At 35.3% G+C, this 17621-nt stretch overlaps 1 protein-coding gene across 3 annotated transcripts in view; it reads right to left on the bottom strand.

The window, feature by feature from the left end:
* Positions 1–2990: 2990 nt before the first annotated feature.
* LOC127681529 (glutamate carboxypeptidase 2) overlaps positions 2991–17621 on the bottom strand; it is a 76500-nt gene continuing 61869 nt past the window's right edge. For 2 of the 3 annotated variants that reach the window (XM_052177876.1, XM_052177895.1), the window contains 5 exons: positions 16634–16724; positions 10922–11186; positions 10496–10577; positions 4119–4211; positions 2991–3180 (listed from right to left, as the gene is read on the bottom strand). In XM_052177876.1, coding sequence (XP_052033836.1) covers positions 2991–3180; positions 4119–4211; positions 10496–10577; positions 10922–11186; positions 16634–16724 — 721 coding nt within the window. The remainder of the gene's footprint in view (positions 3181–4118; positions 4212–10495; positions 10578–10921; positions 11187–16633; positions 16725–17621) is intronic. The other variant, XM_052177886.1, reaches the window with a different exon arrangement.

Genomic DNA, 17621 nt, shown 5'->3' with positions numbered 1-17621 from the left:
TAATGTCATGATCATATTGGTTTGTCTCACAGTCTGTTTATATGGTAAATTTCATTTATTGACTTACATATGTTGAAGCATCCCTGCACCTCTGAGATAAAGTTTATTTGATGATAATAGATGATCTTTTTGGTGTATTCCAGATTCCTTTGCAAATATTTTATTGGGAATTTTTGCTTTTTTTGTTTTGCTTTTTTTGTTTTTGTTTTTTGTTGTTTTGATTTTTTTATTGAGTATCTTCTTTATTTACATTGCCAATGGTAAAACCTTCCCAATTTTCCCCCTCCCAAAAGCCTCCCTTCCCAATGATTCCCTACCCCTCCTCCCACCCCCTGCCTCCATGTATATGCCCCTCTACCCAACACACTTCCACCTCCCCGATCCCTCCCCCTGTCCATTTCCCTTTGTTGGGACCTCTATTGAGCCTTTACCTGACCAAAGACCACTCCTTCCACTGATGCCCAACAAGGCATTCCTCTGCCACTTTTTTGGAAGGAACCATGTATACCCCTTGGTTGATGGTTCGGTCTCTGGGAATCTTGGGGTTTCTGGGTGTCCGAAATCATTGTTCTTCCCATGGGGCTATATACCCCTTCAGACCCTCCAGACCACCCTCCAGATGCTCCATTGGGGGACCCCCAAGCCCAGCCCAATAGTTTGTTGCTAGTTTCTGCCTCTGTATTTGTAAGGCTCTGACAGGGCCCCTCAGGAGACAGCCATGGCATGCTCCTTTTGGTACAAGCTTCTTGTCATAGTGTCGGGGTTTGGTGACTGTTTATAGGATGAATCCCCAGGTAGGGCAGTCGCTGGGTGGTCTTTACTTCAGACTCTGCTCCACACATTGTCTCCCTTATTGCTCCTGTGAGTAGTATGTTCCCTTTCTCAGGGGAACCATAGCACCCTCACTTAAAAGGGTTTTTCCATATATGTTTATAAGGGATATTGGTCAGTAATTCTCTTTCTTGGGTCTTTATGTAGTTTAGGTATCAGATTGACTCTGTCCTTATTAAAAAATCGAGGATTGATATATTTAACTTGCTTATATGATCTTGATTTTACCCCAGTATTTGCTAACTGTTATGAAAATTATCCATTTCCTTTAGGATTTTTAATTTGGTGAAATATGGATTTTTAAAGTATGTCCTTATAATTCTCAGGAACCTCTTAATGTCCAACACTACACTCTGCTATTCGTTCTAATTATGCAAATTTGAATCTTCTCTATCTGACTTTTATTTGTATTTTAAGGGTGGTTGGTCAATCTCATTGATTGTCTCAATAAATGAGCTCTTTAATAGATTATTTGTATTGTTTTATTCTATTTCTATTTTAATACCAGTTGGACTACTTCATTTTTCTTTACTTTATAAATCTTTCAAGTGTGCTGCTAGGATACTAGTATGACATCTCATGTATTTATATATATATATATATATATATATATATATATATATATATATATATAAACATGCATGTGCTTGTGTGTACTTAGTATATTATATATAATGTAGATACACATATTATATATATCAATACATGTATCAATATCATCTATATATGCACAGATATATAGATCTGAATTTCAATATGATATCTATCTATCTATCTATCTATATATCTATCTATCTATCTATCTATATATATATATTTAATTGCCCTAAATGGAAAAAATGATGAAAATAAAAATAAACAACAAACAAAGACACATGGAGTCTCTTTGTGTTGGCCAACTACTTCTGGTCTTAAGGCATGCCCCAGAATATGGTTCATATACCCTGTTATAGTCCATTAGAGTAATCTGCTTTTCCTGTTTCCAGCAAATATCAACTGCAAATACCTCTTTAGTTAGAGGTGGAAATGTTTATCTTCTTCCCCCTTTTAGTTCTAAGATTCATTTGCCTTGAACCTGTGTAGGCCTTTTCCACTTTGACAAGATTTGACACTCTTTCTTATTGTTCTTTTTCTGTATTTTGATTTTTTGTTTTGGTTTTCAGAGAGAGCATGCATAAAGTCAGATAGGTAGGAAGGAAAAGGCTCTGGGAAGATATAGATTATCAATACAATGACCTCTCTTTATACCTTCTATATATTACAAATTTTCTTTCCTTTCCTGATTGCAACCATTCAAATTACTAATACTGATATAACTTGTCATTTTTCTGATATCTCTGCTTTCTCTTCAAACTATTGGATTCCTTTCTTTTGTTCAACTCTGAGTAAATGTGCTGTTTACTCATGTCAGTGAGGTGTCACACAAAATGTAGTAAAGTATAAGAGTAATTCAAAGGCAAACAGAAAAAATGACACTAAAAATACAAAATTGTCAATACATTAATGATATGTAACAAATACAACCATTTGTGTTGAATTCTATATGAAATAGGAGATGGAAATGATTAACATAAAATTCTAGACAATTATTATATTTGATATAAATGATGCAATTGTTCAGAACTGAATAGTAACTGAGAATATAAGTGTTAGTTATTACTTGTGCATTTGCATTTTATATAGTTGTCTTAAAATGACATTTATTTTAAGTCTAAATATTTAAATTTTATAAACAGAGTGATGAGATTACAAGAAGTGAGAATAGATTAGAACTCATCAGCTAATGTGGTTACAGTGATTCTCCCAGCCTTTGGTTGCCAGAGAGCATCTAGGCCCCCAGGTGGAGCAGACTTGAGAACTATCTCAGGTGTACTCCACAATGAACTAATTCTTGTTTACATTGAAATTACAGGGTAGATCTTAGAAGGCTATATAATATTTCTGATAATTGTCTGATACTGTCAAATGTGTCATTTTATTATACTTTGTGTTAGTTTTAATACTTAGTTGAATTATAAATTTCAGAAATACATGCTGAAGTTATAAAATAGAAACTATACACTTTTGATTTTTGATCCACAAGGAATATATATATATATATATATATATATATATATATATATATATCATCAGCTCCATATTGATTCTTTAATGTGCGCTTATGCTACTTCTCTCAGAGTCTCTGCTGCAGCTTGCACTGTGAAGGCTGCAATAGAAATCTGTCTCTTCACTTCGCTCCAGGCCTTAGAAGAGTCGACTTTGTTATTAATATCAAAAAGAGCATCATAAATCCCTGGGAATGATTCTCCTGCATACTTATTGTGGCTGCTTGGAGCATAGATGATATGCCTGTTGATAAAACATAGTCCTGTCCATTAATTGAACAAGCAACATCCACAAGAAAAAAGGCATTGTACATAAACTTCATACTCAACATTTTCTGACTTGTTAGTTGAACAGTTTAACAACAAACTTCCAATAAATGCAAAAGTGTTCAGCATATTAATAATAAAGGAGATTTAAATCAAAACCAACTTGGGATTCTTTTTCTCTTCAGTAACTAACAATCAAGAACAAAGGATGGTGAGGAAGTGTGAAGATGAGGAAAGGTATACACAATAATAGTTGGAGTGCATTTAGTCTCTTAACTATGGGCATCAATATGAAGGTACCTCAAGAAATCTATGAACTGAACTACCATATTATTCATCTACACCACTTCTGGATGCATGCCTGAAGAAATCTCAACATATATGACAGAGATAACTGCATAACTGTGCTTATTTTCACATTACTCATTGAAGTCAAGTTCTGGAAACACACTAGATATCAGTCAATGGATGAATGGAAAAAGGAGGTGGGATATATAAACAATGAAATTTTATTTACTCACAAAGAAGAATGAAATGCCATTTGCTAAAAAAATTGGATGCAATGAAAAATCATCATACTAAATAAAGTAAGCAATACATAGAAAGATAAATACATGTTTTCTCTAAAATGCATTTAATAAGATCCTAAAATACACTTAAATATCAGATGCAACACTGGAGAAATGAAGGAGGGTAGCAGGGCTTGTATAAGGGACAACATACTGAGGGAAGTGAATGAGACTGGGTTGAAGGACAAAGTGCATATTATGTCCCAAATAAAATATTTATGTAGAACATAACTCTCTATGTACAGTGAGTTTATATCACTAAAATAGTTTGACTATTAAAAATACACACATTTTTTCGCACTGTAAAACATCTTTAAACTTACAATATAGCATCATCTCTTCTTACCTGTAGAAAGGCCTCCCTGGTAAGCCTAAAGGATCAATGAATGCACGTTCCAGATACATCAGCTGATCATTCATAATTCTCAGCAGTATGGGGCTAAAAGTAAAATTAATTAAGTTAAATCTTAATGAAGATATGAACACTGCCTGACAAAGTAAAAATTGCAACAAAATGAGTCACATTGGTACATTTTAAAACATTATACACTTGGTACATTCTGGAGTGTATCCCCAACTTTCTACCTCCTGATGTTGCCTTTTCCTTTCTTAGATGAAATGCTTTACAGTGGGGAGAGGGAACTTGTAGAATCCACCTCCAGCAAAAGGAAAGGGCACTGAGTTAGGGAAGGGAGTGCTATCCCACAGTCAGAACTCTGACCCATAATTGTGCCTGTCTGAAAGAGCTACAGGGATGGAAATTAAGAATAGCCTGAGGTAAAAAGAAGGTTCAGTGACAAACCCAAAGTATGATCTAGTACAGTGGAGACCCCAACGCCTGACACTATTACTGAGGCTGTGGAGTTCTCATAAAAAGGGACTTATCATTGCCAACCTTTGAAAGACCCAACAAGCGTCTGAAAGAGTCAGATGCTGATATTTACATACAACCAATGGACAGAAGCTGCTGACCTCTATTGTTGGAATTAGGGAAAAGCTGGAAGAAGCTGAGGAGGAGGATGACCCCATAGGTAGACCAGCAGTCTCAATTAAAATGAACCCCCAAGATCTCACAGATACTGGATCACCAACCAGACAGCATACACCTGCCAATGTGAAGCCCCCAATGCATATGCAGCAGAAGTCTGCTGGGTCAGACTTCTCAGTCTGAGAAGATACACTTAACCCTCAAGAGTCTATTGGCCCTAGGAAGTTTAGAGGTCTGGTGGGGTAGAGGGTCAGGTACAGATATTCTAATAGAGTCAGGTATACAGGGAAGTGGTTTGGGATGGAAACAGTTGGAGGCTGGACAAGAAGGAGAATAAAATCTGGAGTGTAAAAAACTAAAAGGTAAAAAGTAAATAATAAAAAAAAACAAAACAAAACCAACAACAAAATCTATCATTCTAATTAAGAAAATCATTACCATTATAGAAACTGAACATGTTGTATTTATATATTTAGAAATATTTGTGCCTCCTCTCCAGCTGCCTGCCCCATTCATTCTGCTGTGGTAGACCCCTGCCAGTTCGGTCACAGGGAAGACTCTGTCTCCTGATCTTTCTAGAGAACCATTAGCACTCAGAGCATTCGGTAAGAACCACCCTCACCTCTGGTGGCCCAGAGCTGCTGGCTGGGACTCACTACCCAGCAACCACCAAAACCTGCCCACCCTCCAGAATACCACTCCCCTTCCTTCCATTCTACTCCTCTCTCCTTCTTGGCCACCACCTGCCTCATTTTTTCTGCTATGGCAGACCCCTGCCAGTTCTGCCACAGGGAAGACCCCATCTCCGGATCCTTTCTAGAGAACCAACAGCACTCAGGGCATTTGAGAGCTAGCAACATGCAAGGTATTCAAACCATGCCAGGTCTGCCACAGAGAAGACCCCAACCAGCCCTATGTAGGGCAGTTGAGAGAAAGAGAATATCAGGAGTACCAATACACAGGCTTGTAGGATATAGAAGCCACACACAGAGACAGCAAGACCAGTTAACACCAGAGATAACAAGATGGCCAAAGGCAATGCAACATGGCACCATCAGAACCCAGTTCTCCCCAAATGGCAAATCCTGGATACTCAATCACTTCAGAAGAGCAAGAGCTGGATTAAAAATCGCATCTCATAATATTGATAGAGGACTTCAAAAAGGACATAAATAACTCCTTTAAAGAAATACAGGAGAACATGGGTCAACAGGTATAATCCCTTAAAGAGGAAACACAAAAAGCCCTTAAAGAAACACAGGGCAATATCGGTCAACAGGTAGAAGTCCTTAAAGTGGAAACACAAAAGTCCCTTAAAGAATTTCAGGAAAACACAAACAAACCAGTGAAGAAACTGAACAAAACTATCCAGGATCTAAAAATAGAAGTAGAAAAAGTAAAGGAATCACAAAGTGAGACATCTCTGGAGATAGATAACCTTGGAAAGAACTCAGGAATCAAAGATTCACACATAAACAACAGAATATAAGAGATAGAAGAATCTCAGAGCTCGAAGATTCCATAGAAAACATTCTATGTTTTCTCAACAGTCAAATAAAATGCAAAATGCAAAAAGCTTGTAACCCAAAACATCCAGGAAATCCAGGATGCAATGAAATATCCAACACACATGGTATGCACTCACTAATAAGCAGATGTTTGCCCAAAATTCAAAATAAACAAGTTACTATTCACCCAGCTCAAGAAGAAGCAGGACTTAAGTGAGGGTACTTTGGTACCTCTAAGAAAGGGGACAAAATAGTCACAGGAGCAATAATAGAGACAATGTGTGGAGCAGAGACTGAAGCAAAATTTCACTTTGCAGATGACATGATCATACACTTAAGCAACCACAAAACTTCTATCAGATGTCTCCTAAAGCTGATAAACAACTTCAGCAAATTGGATGGTTATGAAATTAACTTAAATCAGTAGCCTTCATCTACTCAGTGGATAAACAAGTTGAAAATGAAATTAGGAAAATGACACCATTCATAATAATCACAAATATTACATACATTGGTGTGACTCTAACCCAGCAAGTGAAAGGTCTGGATGACAAGAACTCCACGCCCCTAAAGAAAGAAATCAAAGAGCATCATAGAAGATGGAAAGATCTTCCATGCTCATGGATTGGCAGAATTAATATAGTAAAAATGGCCATCTTGTCAAAAACAATCTACAGATTCAATGCAATCCCCATCGAAATCCCAAATCAATTCTTCATAGATCTAGAAAGAGAACTTCTCAAATTCATCTGGAATAGCATAAAACCCAGGATAGTAAAAACTATTCTCCACAAGAAAAGATCTCCTCCTGGGTGAATCACCATCCCTGAACTCAAGCTCTACTACAGAGCAATAGTGATAAAAAATGGTTTGGTATTGGTACAGAGACAGGCAGGAAGATCAATGGAAATTAAATGAAGACCCAGAAAAGAACCCACACACCTATGGTCACTTGATATTTGACAAAGGAGCTAAAAACATCCAGTGGAAAAAAGACTGCATTTTTAACAAATGGTGCTGGGTCAAGTGGAGGTTAGCATTCAGAAAAACGAAAATTGACTCATTTTTATCTTCTTATACAAAGCTCAAGTCCAAGTAGATCAAGGAACTACACAAAAAGCCAGACACACTGAAGCTTATAGAAGAGAAATTGGGGATGAACCTTGAGCACATGTGCACAGTGGAAAGTTCCCGAATAGAACACCAATGGCTTAGGCTCTAAGAATAAGAATTGACAATAGAACCTCATAAAACTGCAAAGCTTCTGTAACACAAGGGATACTGTCAATAGGACAAAACAGCAACCACAAATTGGGAAAGGATCTTTACTAGTCCTACATTCGATAGAGGGCTAATATCCAATGTATACAAAGAACTCAAGAAGTTAGACTCCAGAGAGTCAAATAACCCTATTAAAAGCAGGGGATAGGCCTAAACAGAGAATTCTCAACAGAGAAAACTCAAATGGCTCTGAAGCACCTAAAGAAGTGTTCAGCATCCTTAGTTATCAGGGAAATGCAAATCAAAACAACACTGAGATTTCACCTCATACCATTCAGAATGGCTAAGATGAAAAATTCAGGGCACAGCAGATAATGGAGAGGATGTGGGGAAAGAGGAACACTTCTTCACTGCTGGTGGGATGTCAAGCTTGTAAAACCACTCTGGAAATCAGTTTAGCAATTCCTCAGAAAACTAGATATAGTACTACCTGAGGACACAGTTATACTACTCCTGGGCATATACCCAGAAGATGCTCCTACATGTAATAAGGACACATGCTCCACTACGTTCATAGCAGCCTTATTTATAATAGCCATAGGCTGAAAAGATTCTAGATGTCCTTCAGCAGAGGGGTGATATGGAAATTGTGTTGTATATACAAACTGGAGTACTATTCAGCTATTAAAACCAATGAATTCTTGAAAATCTTAGGCAAATGGATGGAACTAGAAAGTGTCATCCTGAGCAAGGTAACACAATCACAAAAGAAGACACATGATATGCACTCAGTGATAAGTGGATGTTAGCCCAAAAGCTCAAAATAATCAAGTTACAATACACAGACTGCAGGAAGCTCAAGAAGAAAGGAGGTCTGAGGTGAGGGTGTTTTGATTCCTATGAGAATCAGAACAAAATACTCACAGGAGCAATAAAGAAGACAATGTATGGAGCAGAGACTGAAGTAAAGGCCACCCAGAGACTGCCCTTCTTGGGGATTTATCCTATAAAGAGTCACCAAATCCTGACACTATTATGGGCAACAAAAATTACATACCAAAAGGAGCATGTCATGGTTGTCTCAGGAGGGGACCTGCCAAAGCCTTACACATACAGAGGCAGATGCTAGCAACCAACTATTAGACTGGGCATGAGGTCCCCAATTGAGGAGTTGAAGGACAGACTGGAGGAGCTGAAGGGGTTTACAGACCCATGAGAAGAACAAAGATGTCGGTCACCCAGATGCCCCAGGACTCCCAGGGACTAAACCATCAACCAAGGTGCACACATGGTTCCAGTAAAAAATGTGGCAGAGGAATGCCTTGTCTGAAACTGGGAAAGGTTATAGCACTTGAAATGTAAATGAAAATTATATTCAATGAAAAAGAAATATTTGTAACAATAATCAATGAAAAAATGAAATCATGAATTTTAAAAATCCCAAAAGTGCCCAGTAGGTACCCAAGGAGGACTTCCCCTTCTCAGATGTGAAATGAAGAGGAAGTGAGGGAGGGTCCTTGTAAGAGGGAGGACTGGGAATTGGCAGGCTGTGTTTGGGATGTAAAGTGAATGAAAAAATAAAATCATGGGGAGAAAAGTACATTAGTAAAATTATAGGAAAATGTAATGTTGAACAGGTTGTACTTATGAATTTAGAAATATTATAACAACTTCATTGAAAAATGAGCTCCTGATTTCTAAAAAGAGCAAAGAGGATATGGAAAGTTTGAAGGGAGGTAAAGGTAGAGATGATGTAATTATAATATGATCTCAAAAACTAAAGTAATAAACTAAAACTAAATATCAGCATGTATACTCACCATATGTCAGGAATCACATAAAATATTATTCAACAAATTCGTGAACAATAAAGCAGTAACATGCTGGTTGAAAAATGTGAATCTAACTTTAATGTATATAGAAATAAGACTTAATCAGCCTGGATTTATAACTACTGTTAATATTAAAGATCCTCATCAAAATTGAAATGAGAAACTCTATTAGTTTCTAATAAGTGTATGTAAACTACAAATGCTTAACAGGTGACACAGTATAAGATTCTTTCTACTAAAGAAGAATTTGTCAAATATATGGTCCTTACTTTATATTTTTATTAGCATTCAAGTACACAGTAAATCCTCTTACAGATTTCAAATTCCTAAGGGAATGTGTATCGTTAAGGGCAAGGTTGTAACGGAAAATAAAAATAATCAACCATCAAGCCCTGGGTAGCTACAATTATGCCATGATACAATTACTTAAAAATATCACTTTAATACATAGTATTTTTATCCATTAATTTATCTATATTTTCATTTTATATTATTTTAAATTACAATAACATGAAAGAGTTCCTTACTCTTCTGAATTCTTTTAAAGTAAGTTTTAAATTTAAAGCAACACTTCACATTATATAAGTTTATAACTTCATTTTGCAAACAAAGGATCAGTTTGCCAGTTTACAGTTTTGCAATGAAACAGGGACGATATTGTAATATTTTCAAATTGTTGTTATGGATTGGTTTTTACACAGAATTAATCCTATTTGTTCAGCAATTCTACAAATATCGACTTCACAGTATTTAATTATCTTTTTATTTTTTTAATTTTAGAAATATTCCTAGGGGTGGATACCAAGGTCTGTGTGTACACATAACAACTTCAAGTAGAAGTTGAGAAGCACCCTGCAAGAATAAAGGGATCCAGATGAAGAATGATGTACAGAGAGTGAAAAAGTAGCAAGTGAAACTAAAACATATTTGACCCAACATAAATGTTGCTCAAGTTTATCTCAGAGTATCAGGAGGAAGGCATTGCATGTCAGAAATAAAATCTGAGTGACACACAATACCAAACAAGATGCATTAGAGTAAAGGCAGAAATATATTACAATTTCTAGAGGTATTTCAGGGAAATGTGAATTAATGATATTTTACATGTATATTTATGTATATAATTATATTTAAATATACATTTTATTGATTGATTGATTAATTTAATACATACTTGCTTTTGTCTAACTCTTGTAGTCTTTGGTTGAACTTGAATGAAACATTTGTAAAATTATTGACTGCAGAAAACAGTGAATCTGAAACAGAAATCCAAATTATCAAAAGCTTTAAGAACATGCTTTCTAAAGAAGGAAATTTGGCAATGCCTACAGTCTTATCACTTTGGATGCAAAAACAGGAAGATCACACTAGCCCAGGAGTAAAAGAAACAAATCCTGGGTTTTTTAATGGTCTCTGGGCAGATAATGATGTGGAAAAACTATAGAAAACTATTTTATTAAGCATTTAGATATTTTTGAGCATCTATGTAATTAAGAACAGATCTCAGGGGAAAAAGAATATCTGATCTAGTAAAATAAAAATAGAAATGAGATGTTATTAGAAACACAGGAGCCAATTTGAAAGGTAAATTGCAACATACCAAATGATATTTTGTAAGCCTTCATCTCTTGCGGATGCTGCATTGAAATATTGTAGATAGTTTCAGCATGCTTCTTCAGAGCTACAGCATAACTTTGACAGTCAAAGGGAAGCACTATAGAATTGGCCAGTTCAAATACCATTGCACCTCGAACCTGGGCCACAGTGAGGTGATATTTAAATGTTGGATCATAAAATTTTTCTACCAGCTCATATGTTTCATAGACACTGTGATAGAGAGGATAGCTGCTGACATTGTTAGTTTTCTAAGAGAAAACAAAAACAAAAACAAATGCATATTTTTAAGATAGCTTCAAACAAACCTTTTAGCATTATATATACTGTGGTGCTATTGAGATGGTCTGAATACTGACATACAGGGATCATGTAAACTTAAATTCTTATAATGTAGTAAAGGACTACTCTAGGCATGTACAGATAAATACATATGTATACATATGTACAAATGCTGCACAAACAATATAAACGCCCCCCCCCCAGGAAACCCTTGGGAAACCCCACTGAAAGCCATCAACCAAAATATAAGAGGAATAGTTTACTGAGAAGGCAAAGAAAGTACTTTGTAGTGCTGCATTAAAAAATGAATTAATTAAGGAGAGAGTTGAGGAATTATTAAACACCTCTGAAGCAATATTATGAAGATTATTATGAATAGTAGAACCATGTATCACTGAAAATCCCATGGAGAAAACTCTGAGAGGCAGAATGCTGACCAGTGGAGGAAACAGTGAGGATACCAGTAGTGAAATTGGGGTCTTTTTATCAGAGGCTAAATCTCTAAAGTCCAGCCTCAATTTTAGAAAACCTAACCTAAGTTAGAATTCAGTTAAACTGGCAGACTATTACCTAGCATTATCTTCCCAGTTGATCCCCAACAAAATCCTGTCCCTAGGCTAATCCCCAACAATACCAGCATTTCCTGGTTATTCCCCCAACAAACCTAGGCCCAGAGGTTAGAAGCCCACACAGTGCTTAAGGAACACCAATGCAGAGGGGAGAAGAAATTAAGTTAATGACTCCCAGCAAAAGTCAATTATGTTAAAGGCCTCAGTAGCTTTCCAACTAGATGCTAGCACGCTTACATGCTGCTTGATGAGTACTTAAAAGCCTTGCCCAGATAGACATTTGAGGCTCTTATACTATCAAAACTCTCCAGCATGATGGTTCATAGGGGGCAACTAGCTCTAATGGAATAAATACCCTGATATTAGGTATTTATTCAGATTTCATCAGATTGGCTCCTGTATGGTTTTGGGGGAAACTACTAACATTTTCCTGGCACTACACTCAAACAGGCACAAGGAAGCTGCCTATGAGGAAAGCAAGATCTTTTCTCACAGTGAACTGCTGACAATGTGTTTTCATATTTTCTCACTATGTTCTTTCATTACTGATATAAAGAACATTTTATTTTGTATGATTCTGAAGAGACAGAGACTTGGACAGTATTAAGGATGGATGAGTTTAATTCTGAATTCAATTTTAATTATCAAGGACATTTGTCAATCTCCTGTTGGTTTAGCTTCATAGATGTTAAAAATATCTATTCTCATCAAAACCTTTGCAAAAACTCATACAACTTTTTATTCCCAAAAGATCCCTAGATGGCGGCAAGTAACTTCATTAAGAGAAAAGACATACAAAGATTCACTGCTGTCTGAATATTCCCATCTGACCTAATAAATTGAGCAGAATGGGAATTTAGAGTCAGATCCAATCTTTTTCCCTGTGACTGTATTCTTTTCAATCATCTTGAATGAATTGAATAATAAATTTAAGAATTATGCTAGCTAGTATTTTGTCAACTTGACACAAGTTAGAATTATCTGAGAGGAGGGAACCTCAATTGAGATAATGCCTCCATAAGATCAACCCTGTAGGGATTTTTGTTAATTAGTGATTGATGGAGGAATTACTGAAATTTTTGTGAGTGGGGCCATTTCTGGGCTGATGATGTGGTGTTCTATAATAATGCAGGCTGAGCAAATCAGAACAAGCAAGCCAGTAAGTAGCATTCCTCCATAGATGCTGCATCAGCTCTGTGCCTATAGGTTTATTCCCTGATTTCCTATGATAATGACCAGTGACCTTGAAATGTGATCCTAATAATATTTTTCTTCTAAAGCTGCATTGGTCATGGTATTTCATCACAGCATTGATTAACCTAAAAATATATATCTTAAAAATAAAAGTATATAAGTAATATATTACTTACAAATTAAAAGCTGAATTAGATTAAAATTAGAACAAAATTAACAAGAAAAACCTTCTCACTGTAAAACAGAAAACAGGAATGTTTTAAGCATAAGATTTATAAATTGCTAGCAAGAAGCTTTCACAGGACCAACTCAGATTTATAAAGTATTCATTTTTAAAACTCAACCAAACATTTAGCAATCACTAAATAAAAGACATAAAAAATAATTTTTTATACAAATATCTTTTTTATTGAAAAGAGAAGTAAAAAATTAAAGATTTCCATGGAAAATATTTCAGATAAAGTAGAAGAGATACACAGAAAAACATGTTAAAAATGACAATTTTCATGGAAAATTAAAGAGTAAAGTGGTAGACATGTAAAACATTGCTAAATTAATTGAAATATGAAATAGAAACCTTGATAGAATTGAAGATTTACATGGAAAATATTTCTGATAAAATTGTAAAAAAAAATTTAGGTGTTAAAAATTGTAAACATGTTAGAATTGAAGATTATTATGGAAGTTTTTATGTAAATGTAATAATGGTAGGCATAAAAGTATTCCTAAGTTGATTGAAAGTAGAATTATAAGCATTTTCTGATAAACTTGAAGATTTACATGGAAAATATTTCTGATAAAATTGAAGAAATATATAGAAAAACATGTAAAAATTAAAGATTAGAATGGAAATTGTACAGATAAAGTGATAGGCATAAAGATAATTCTAAGTTGATTGAAGGTGGAATTATAAACATTTTCAGATATAATCGAAGATTTACTTGAAAAATATTTCTAGGAGAATTCAAGAAATATATAGAAAAATATGTTAAAATTGACTATTTCATGGAAAATTTTACATAGAAAATGGTAGATATAAAATTACTTTCTAAATTAATTGAAGGTGGAATTAGAAAAATTTGTGATAAAAAAGATTTACATTGAAAATGTTCTGATAAAATAGAGGAAATATATAGACAGACATATTAAAATTAAAGAGTATCATAAAAATAATGCAGATAAAATGGTAAACATAAAAAACATTACTAAATTAATTAAAAGGAAAATTGCAAACTTTTTCTGATAAAATTAAAGATTTACATGAGAAATATTTCTATTACTTTATTTCTTTTTATTGGGGGGTTGAGTCTATTGTTGTTACGAGATATAAAGGAATAGCGATCGTTGCTTCCTGTTATGTTTTATGTTATTTATGTTTGTGTGAGTATCTTATTTTGGGTTGTTGGAAGAAGATTACTTTCTTGCTTTTTATAAGGTGTAGTTTTTCTCCTTGTATTGGCATTTTCCATCCATTATCCTTTGTAGGGCTGGATTTGTGGACAGATACTGTGTAAATTTGGTTTTATCATGGAATATCTTGGATTCTCCATCTATGATGATTGAGAATTTTGCTGGGTATAGTAGCCTGGGCTGGCATTTGTGTTCTCTTAGGGCCTGTATGAGGTCTGCCCAGGATCTTCTAGCTTTCATCATCTCTGGTGAGAAGTCTGGTGTAATTCTGATAGGTCTGCCTTTATAAGTTACTTGCCCTTTTTTCCTTACTGCTTTTAATATTCTTTCTTTGTGTAGTGAATTTGGTGCTTTGATTATTATGTGCCAGGAGGAGTTTCTGTTCTGGTCCAGTCTGTTTGGAGTTCTGAAGGCTTCTTGTATGTTCATGGGCATTTTTTTCTCTAGGTTAGGGAGGTTTTCTTCTATAATTTTGTTGAAGATATTCACTGGCCCTTTAAGTTGGAAATTTTCACTCTCATCTATAACTATAATCCTTAGGTCTGGTCTTCTCATTTTTTTCCCTGGAGTTCATGGATGTTTTGGGTTACTAGCTTTATGCATTTGCATTTTCATTGACTCTTGAGTCAATATTTTCTATGGTATCTTCAGTACCTGAGATTCTTTCTTCTATCTCTTGTATTCTGTTGTTGATGCTTGCATCTATGACTCCTGAATTCCTTCCAAGGTTTTCTATCTCCAGAGATGTCTCCCTTTGTGATTTCTTTATTGTTTCTACTACTTTTAGATCCTGGGTGGTTTTGTTCAGTTTCTTCACTTGATTGTTTGTGCTTTCCTATAGTTCTTAAAGGGATTTTTGTGTTTCTTCTTTAAGGGCTTCTGGAAGTTGACCCATGATCTCCTGTATTTCCTTAAGGGATTTTTGTCTTTCCTCTTTATGGGCTCTTACCTGTTGACTGATGTTCTCCTGCATTTCTTTAAGGGAGCTATTTAAGTCTTTCTTGAAGCCCTCTATTAGCATCATGAGATACGATTTTAAATCCAACTCTTCCTCTTCCATTGTCCTGGGGTATCTGGAACTTGATGTGGTGGGAGAACTATGTTCTGATGTTGCCATGTGGCCTTGGTTTCTGTTGGTAGGGTTCTTGTGCTTGCCTTTCACCATCTGGTTATCTCTGGTGCTAGTTGGTATTGTTGTCTCTGGCTGGAGTTTGTTCCTCCTGTGGGCCTGTCCTTACTCTTCTGAGCTAAGAAGTGAAAGCACTGCTGAGAGATCACTCTCTCCTGGTGGGATGTGCACAGAAGGCTGTGGAGTCTCCTGGCTCCCTGGTACCAATGGCGGCAGGAAGACTTCCATCCCAGCTGCTCTACTGATCTTCCAGATCAAATATTTGAATGCATGTGGTTCCAGAATGAATAGCAGTTCACACCAGCAGCAAGACATAGCCTGTAGTCCAACTCCACAAAAATGGTCAGCAGCAGCTGTGGATGGAAGTTCAAGAATCTAGCAGTTGCTCAGTCCAACAAGGCAAGTAGGCAAGGAAGAGTGAGTACTGATTTATGGTTTTGATATTTTATATTAGTTTTTATTCAGTGATTTTTTGCTTGATGTTCTGAGCTACAATAACATACAAAATTCCAAATATTGTCATGCCTTGCTGGATTTGATGAATTTGGAGTGAAAGTGAGGAAAGATGAGCCCAACATAATTCTGAGGAACTTAAATGATGAAGTCAATATTGAGTTGCTGGGTCAACTCAATATATAAAACATAATATATTTAAGGTAGTATTTCTCAACCTTTATAATGCTGTGACCCTTTAATAGAGTTCCTCATATTTTGGTGATACCAAATCATAAAACTATCTTTGTTGTTACTTTATAACTATAACTTTGCTATTGTTATGGATCAAAATGAATATATCTGATAAGAAGGATGTATGATTATGACCTCTAAAAGTGTCATTTGACCCACAAGTGATGAATGAATACACACAGCATAAGAAATGGTGATTTAAGGGAAAAACATTGTGAACATGTCTGCAAAAAGTATGAGTGCAACTGGAATGTGAATAACAGGCTCAGGGTAACAAAGGCAGGACACCCAACAATGAAAAATCTCTATATGACTTTCCAGTGCTCTACTTCCTCTAATGCTCCATGTACTTCTTAAAGTAAAACTTATTAATTTAATTAAATTATACCCATACTTAATCTGTACGAAATCTTTAATTTAGACTTACCCAATTTTTAGTATATCGGACTCTGCCTGAAGCAATTCCAAGTCTTTGGAAAAACACTTCAAAATCATTGCCAGACCCCAACTTGCTAATTCTAAGAGACAAAATAGTATAATTAGTTCAGAGTACTCTCTTCATTCTATAAAGTCCAGAGGTCAATTATTAAACTCTAATCATACTATTTCAAATATGATAACGTTAGACATAGAGCAGGTTGTTATGTACCCAGAGGATTTAAAATAGAAATGATTGCTTTTTAAATAAAAGTTTTCATTTGTGATTCTTTTAAAATTTTTATATGATTACTTTTTAAGATAATTACTAACATAACTGAGTCTTTGTCATCACGATTGTATTTGGTCAGTGAAGTCAACCTGCTGAGAAAATTAACTTGCTTGCTTAAACTTTTGTTAATTTATAACAAATTGCTTAGTTATACATGTATGTAGCTTCTTGGAAATGATTTGCTGTTTCTTCACCAGTAAGACTTACATTTTTTTATACAAAGTTATTGAGGAACACACTTTTAAAAAATAATCATTCACTAAAAGAAAAATAAAATGTAGGTGCATTGTAATTTTTATGCTCAGATTTTGCTGAGATATATAAGGTATAAGAGAAAAAAATAAAGATTTTAGAGCTTGTTGAAGCTTGCTTCATGCATACAATGTGTGTGTGTGTATGTGTGTGTGTATGTGTGTGTGTGTGCGTGTACATGTGCATGTGTGTGTGTATGTGTGTGTGCTTGAGAGAGACCAAGAAGAGAGAGAGAGAGAGAGAGAGAGAGAGAGAGAGAGAGAGAGAGAGAGAGAGACAAAGAGACAGAGAGACAGAGAGGAAGAGAGAGAATGATATTCTCATACCATTTATTTTATTTATTTATTTTTTGTTTTTTTGATAAACTTTTCTCAACTTTCTTCTTTTTGGATTTTTGAAACAGTGTTTCTCTGTGTAGCCCTGGCGTCTGTCCTGGAACTCACTATGTAGACCA

Source organism: Apodemus sylvaticus, chromosome 1 (genome assembly GCF_947179515.1).
Source record: "Apodemus sylvaticus chromosome 1, mApoSyl1.1, whole genome shotgun sequence".
NCBI lineage: Eukaryota > Metazoa > Chordata > Mammalia > Rodentia > Muridae > Apodemus > Apodemus sylvaticus.
The sequence above is the reverse complement of the archived record's forward strand: the minus strand, read 5'-3'. Positions and strand labels throughout refer to the sequence as shown.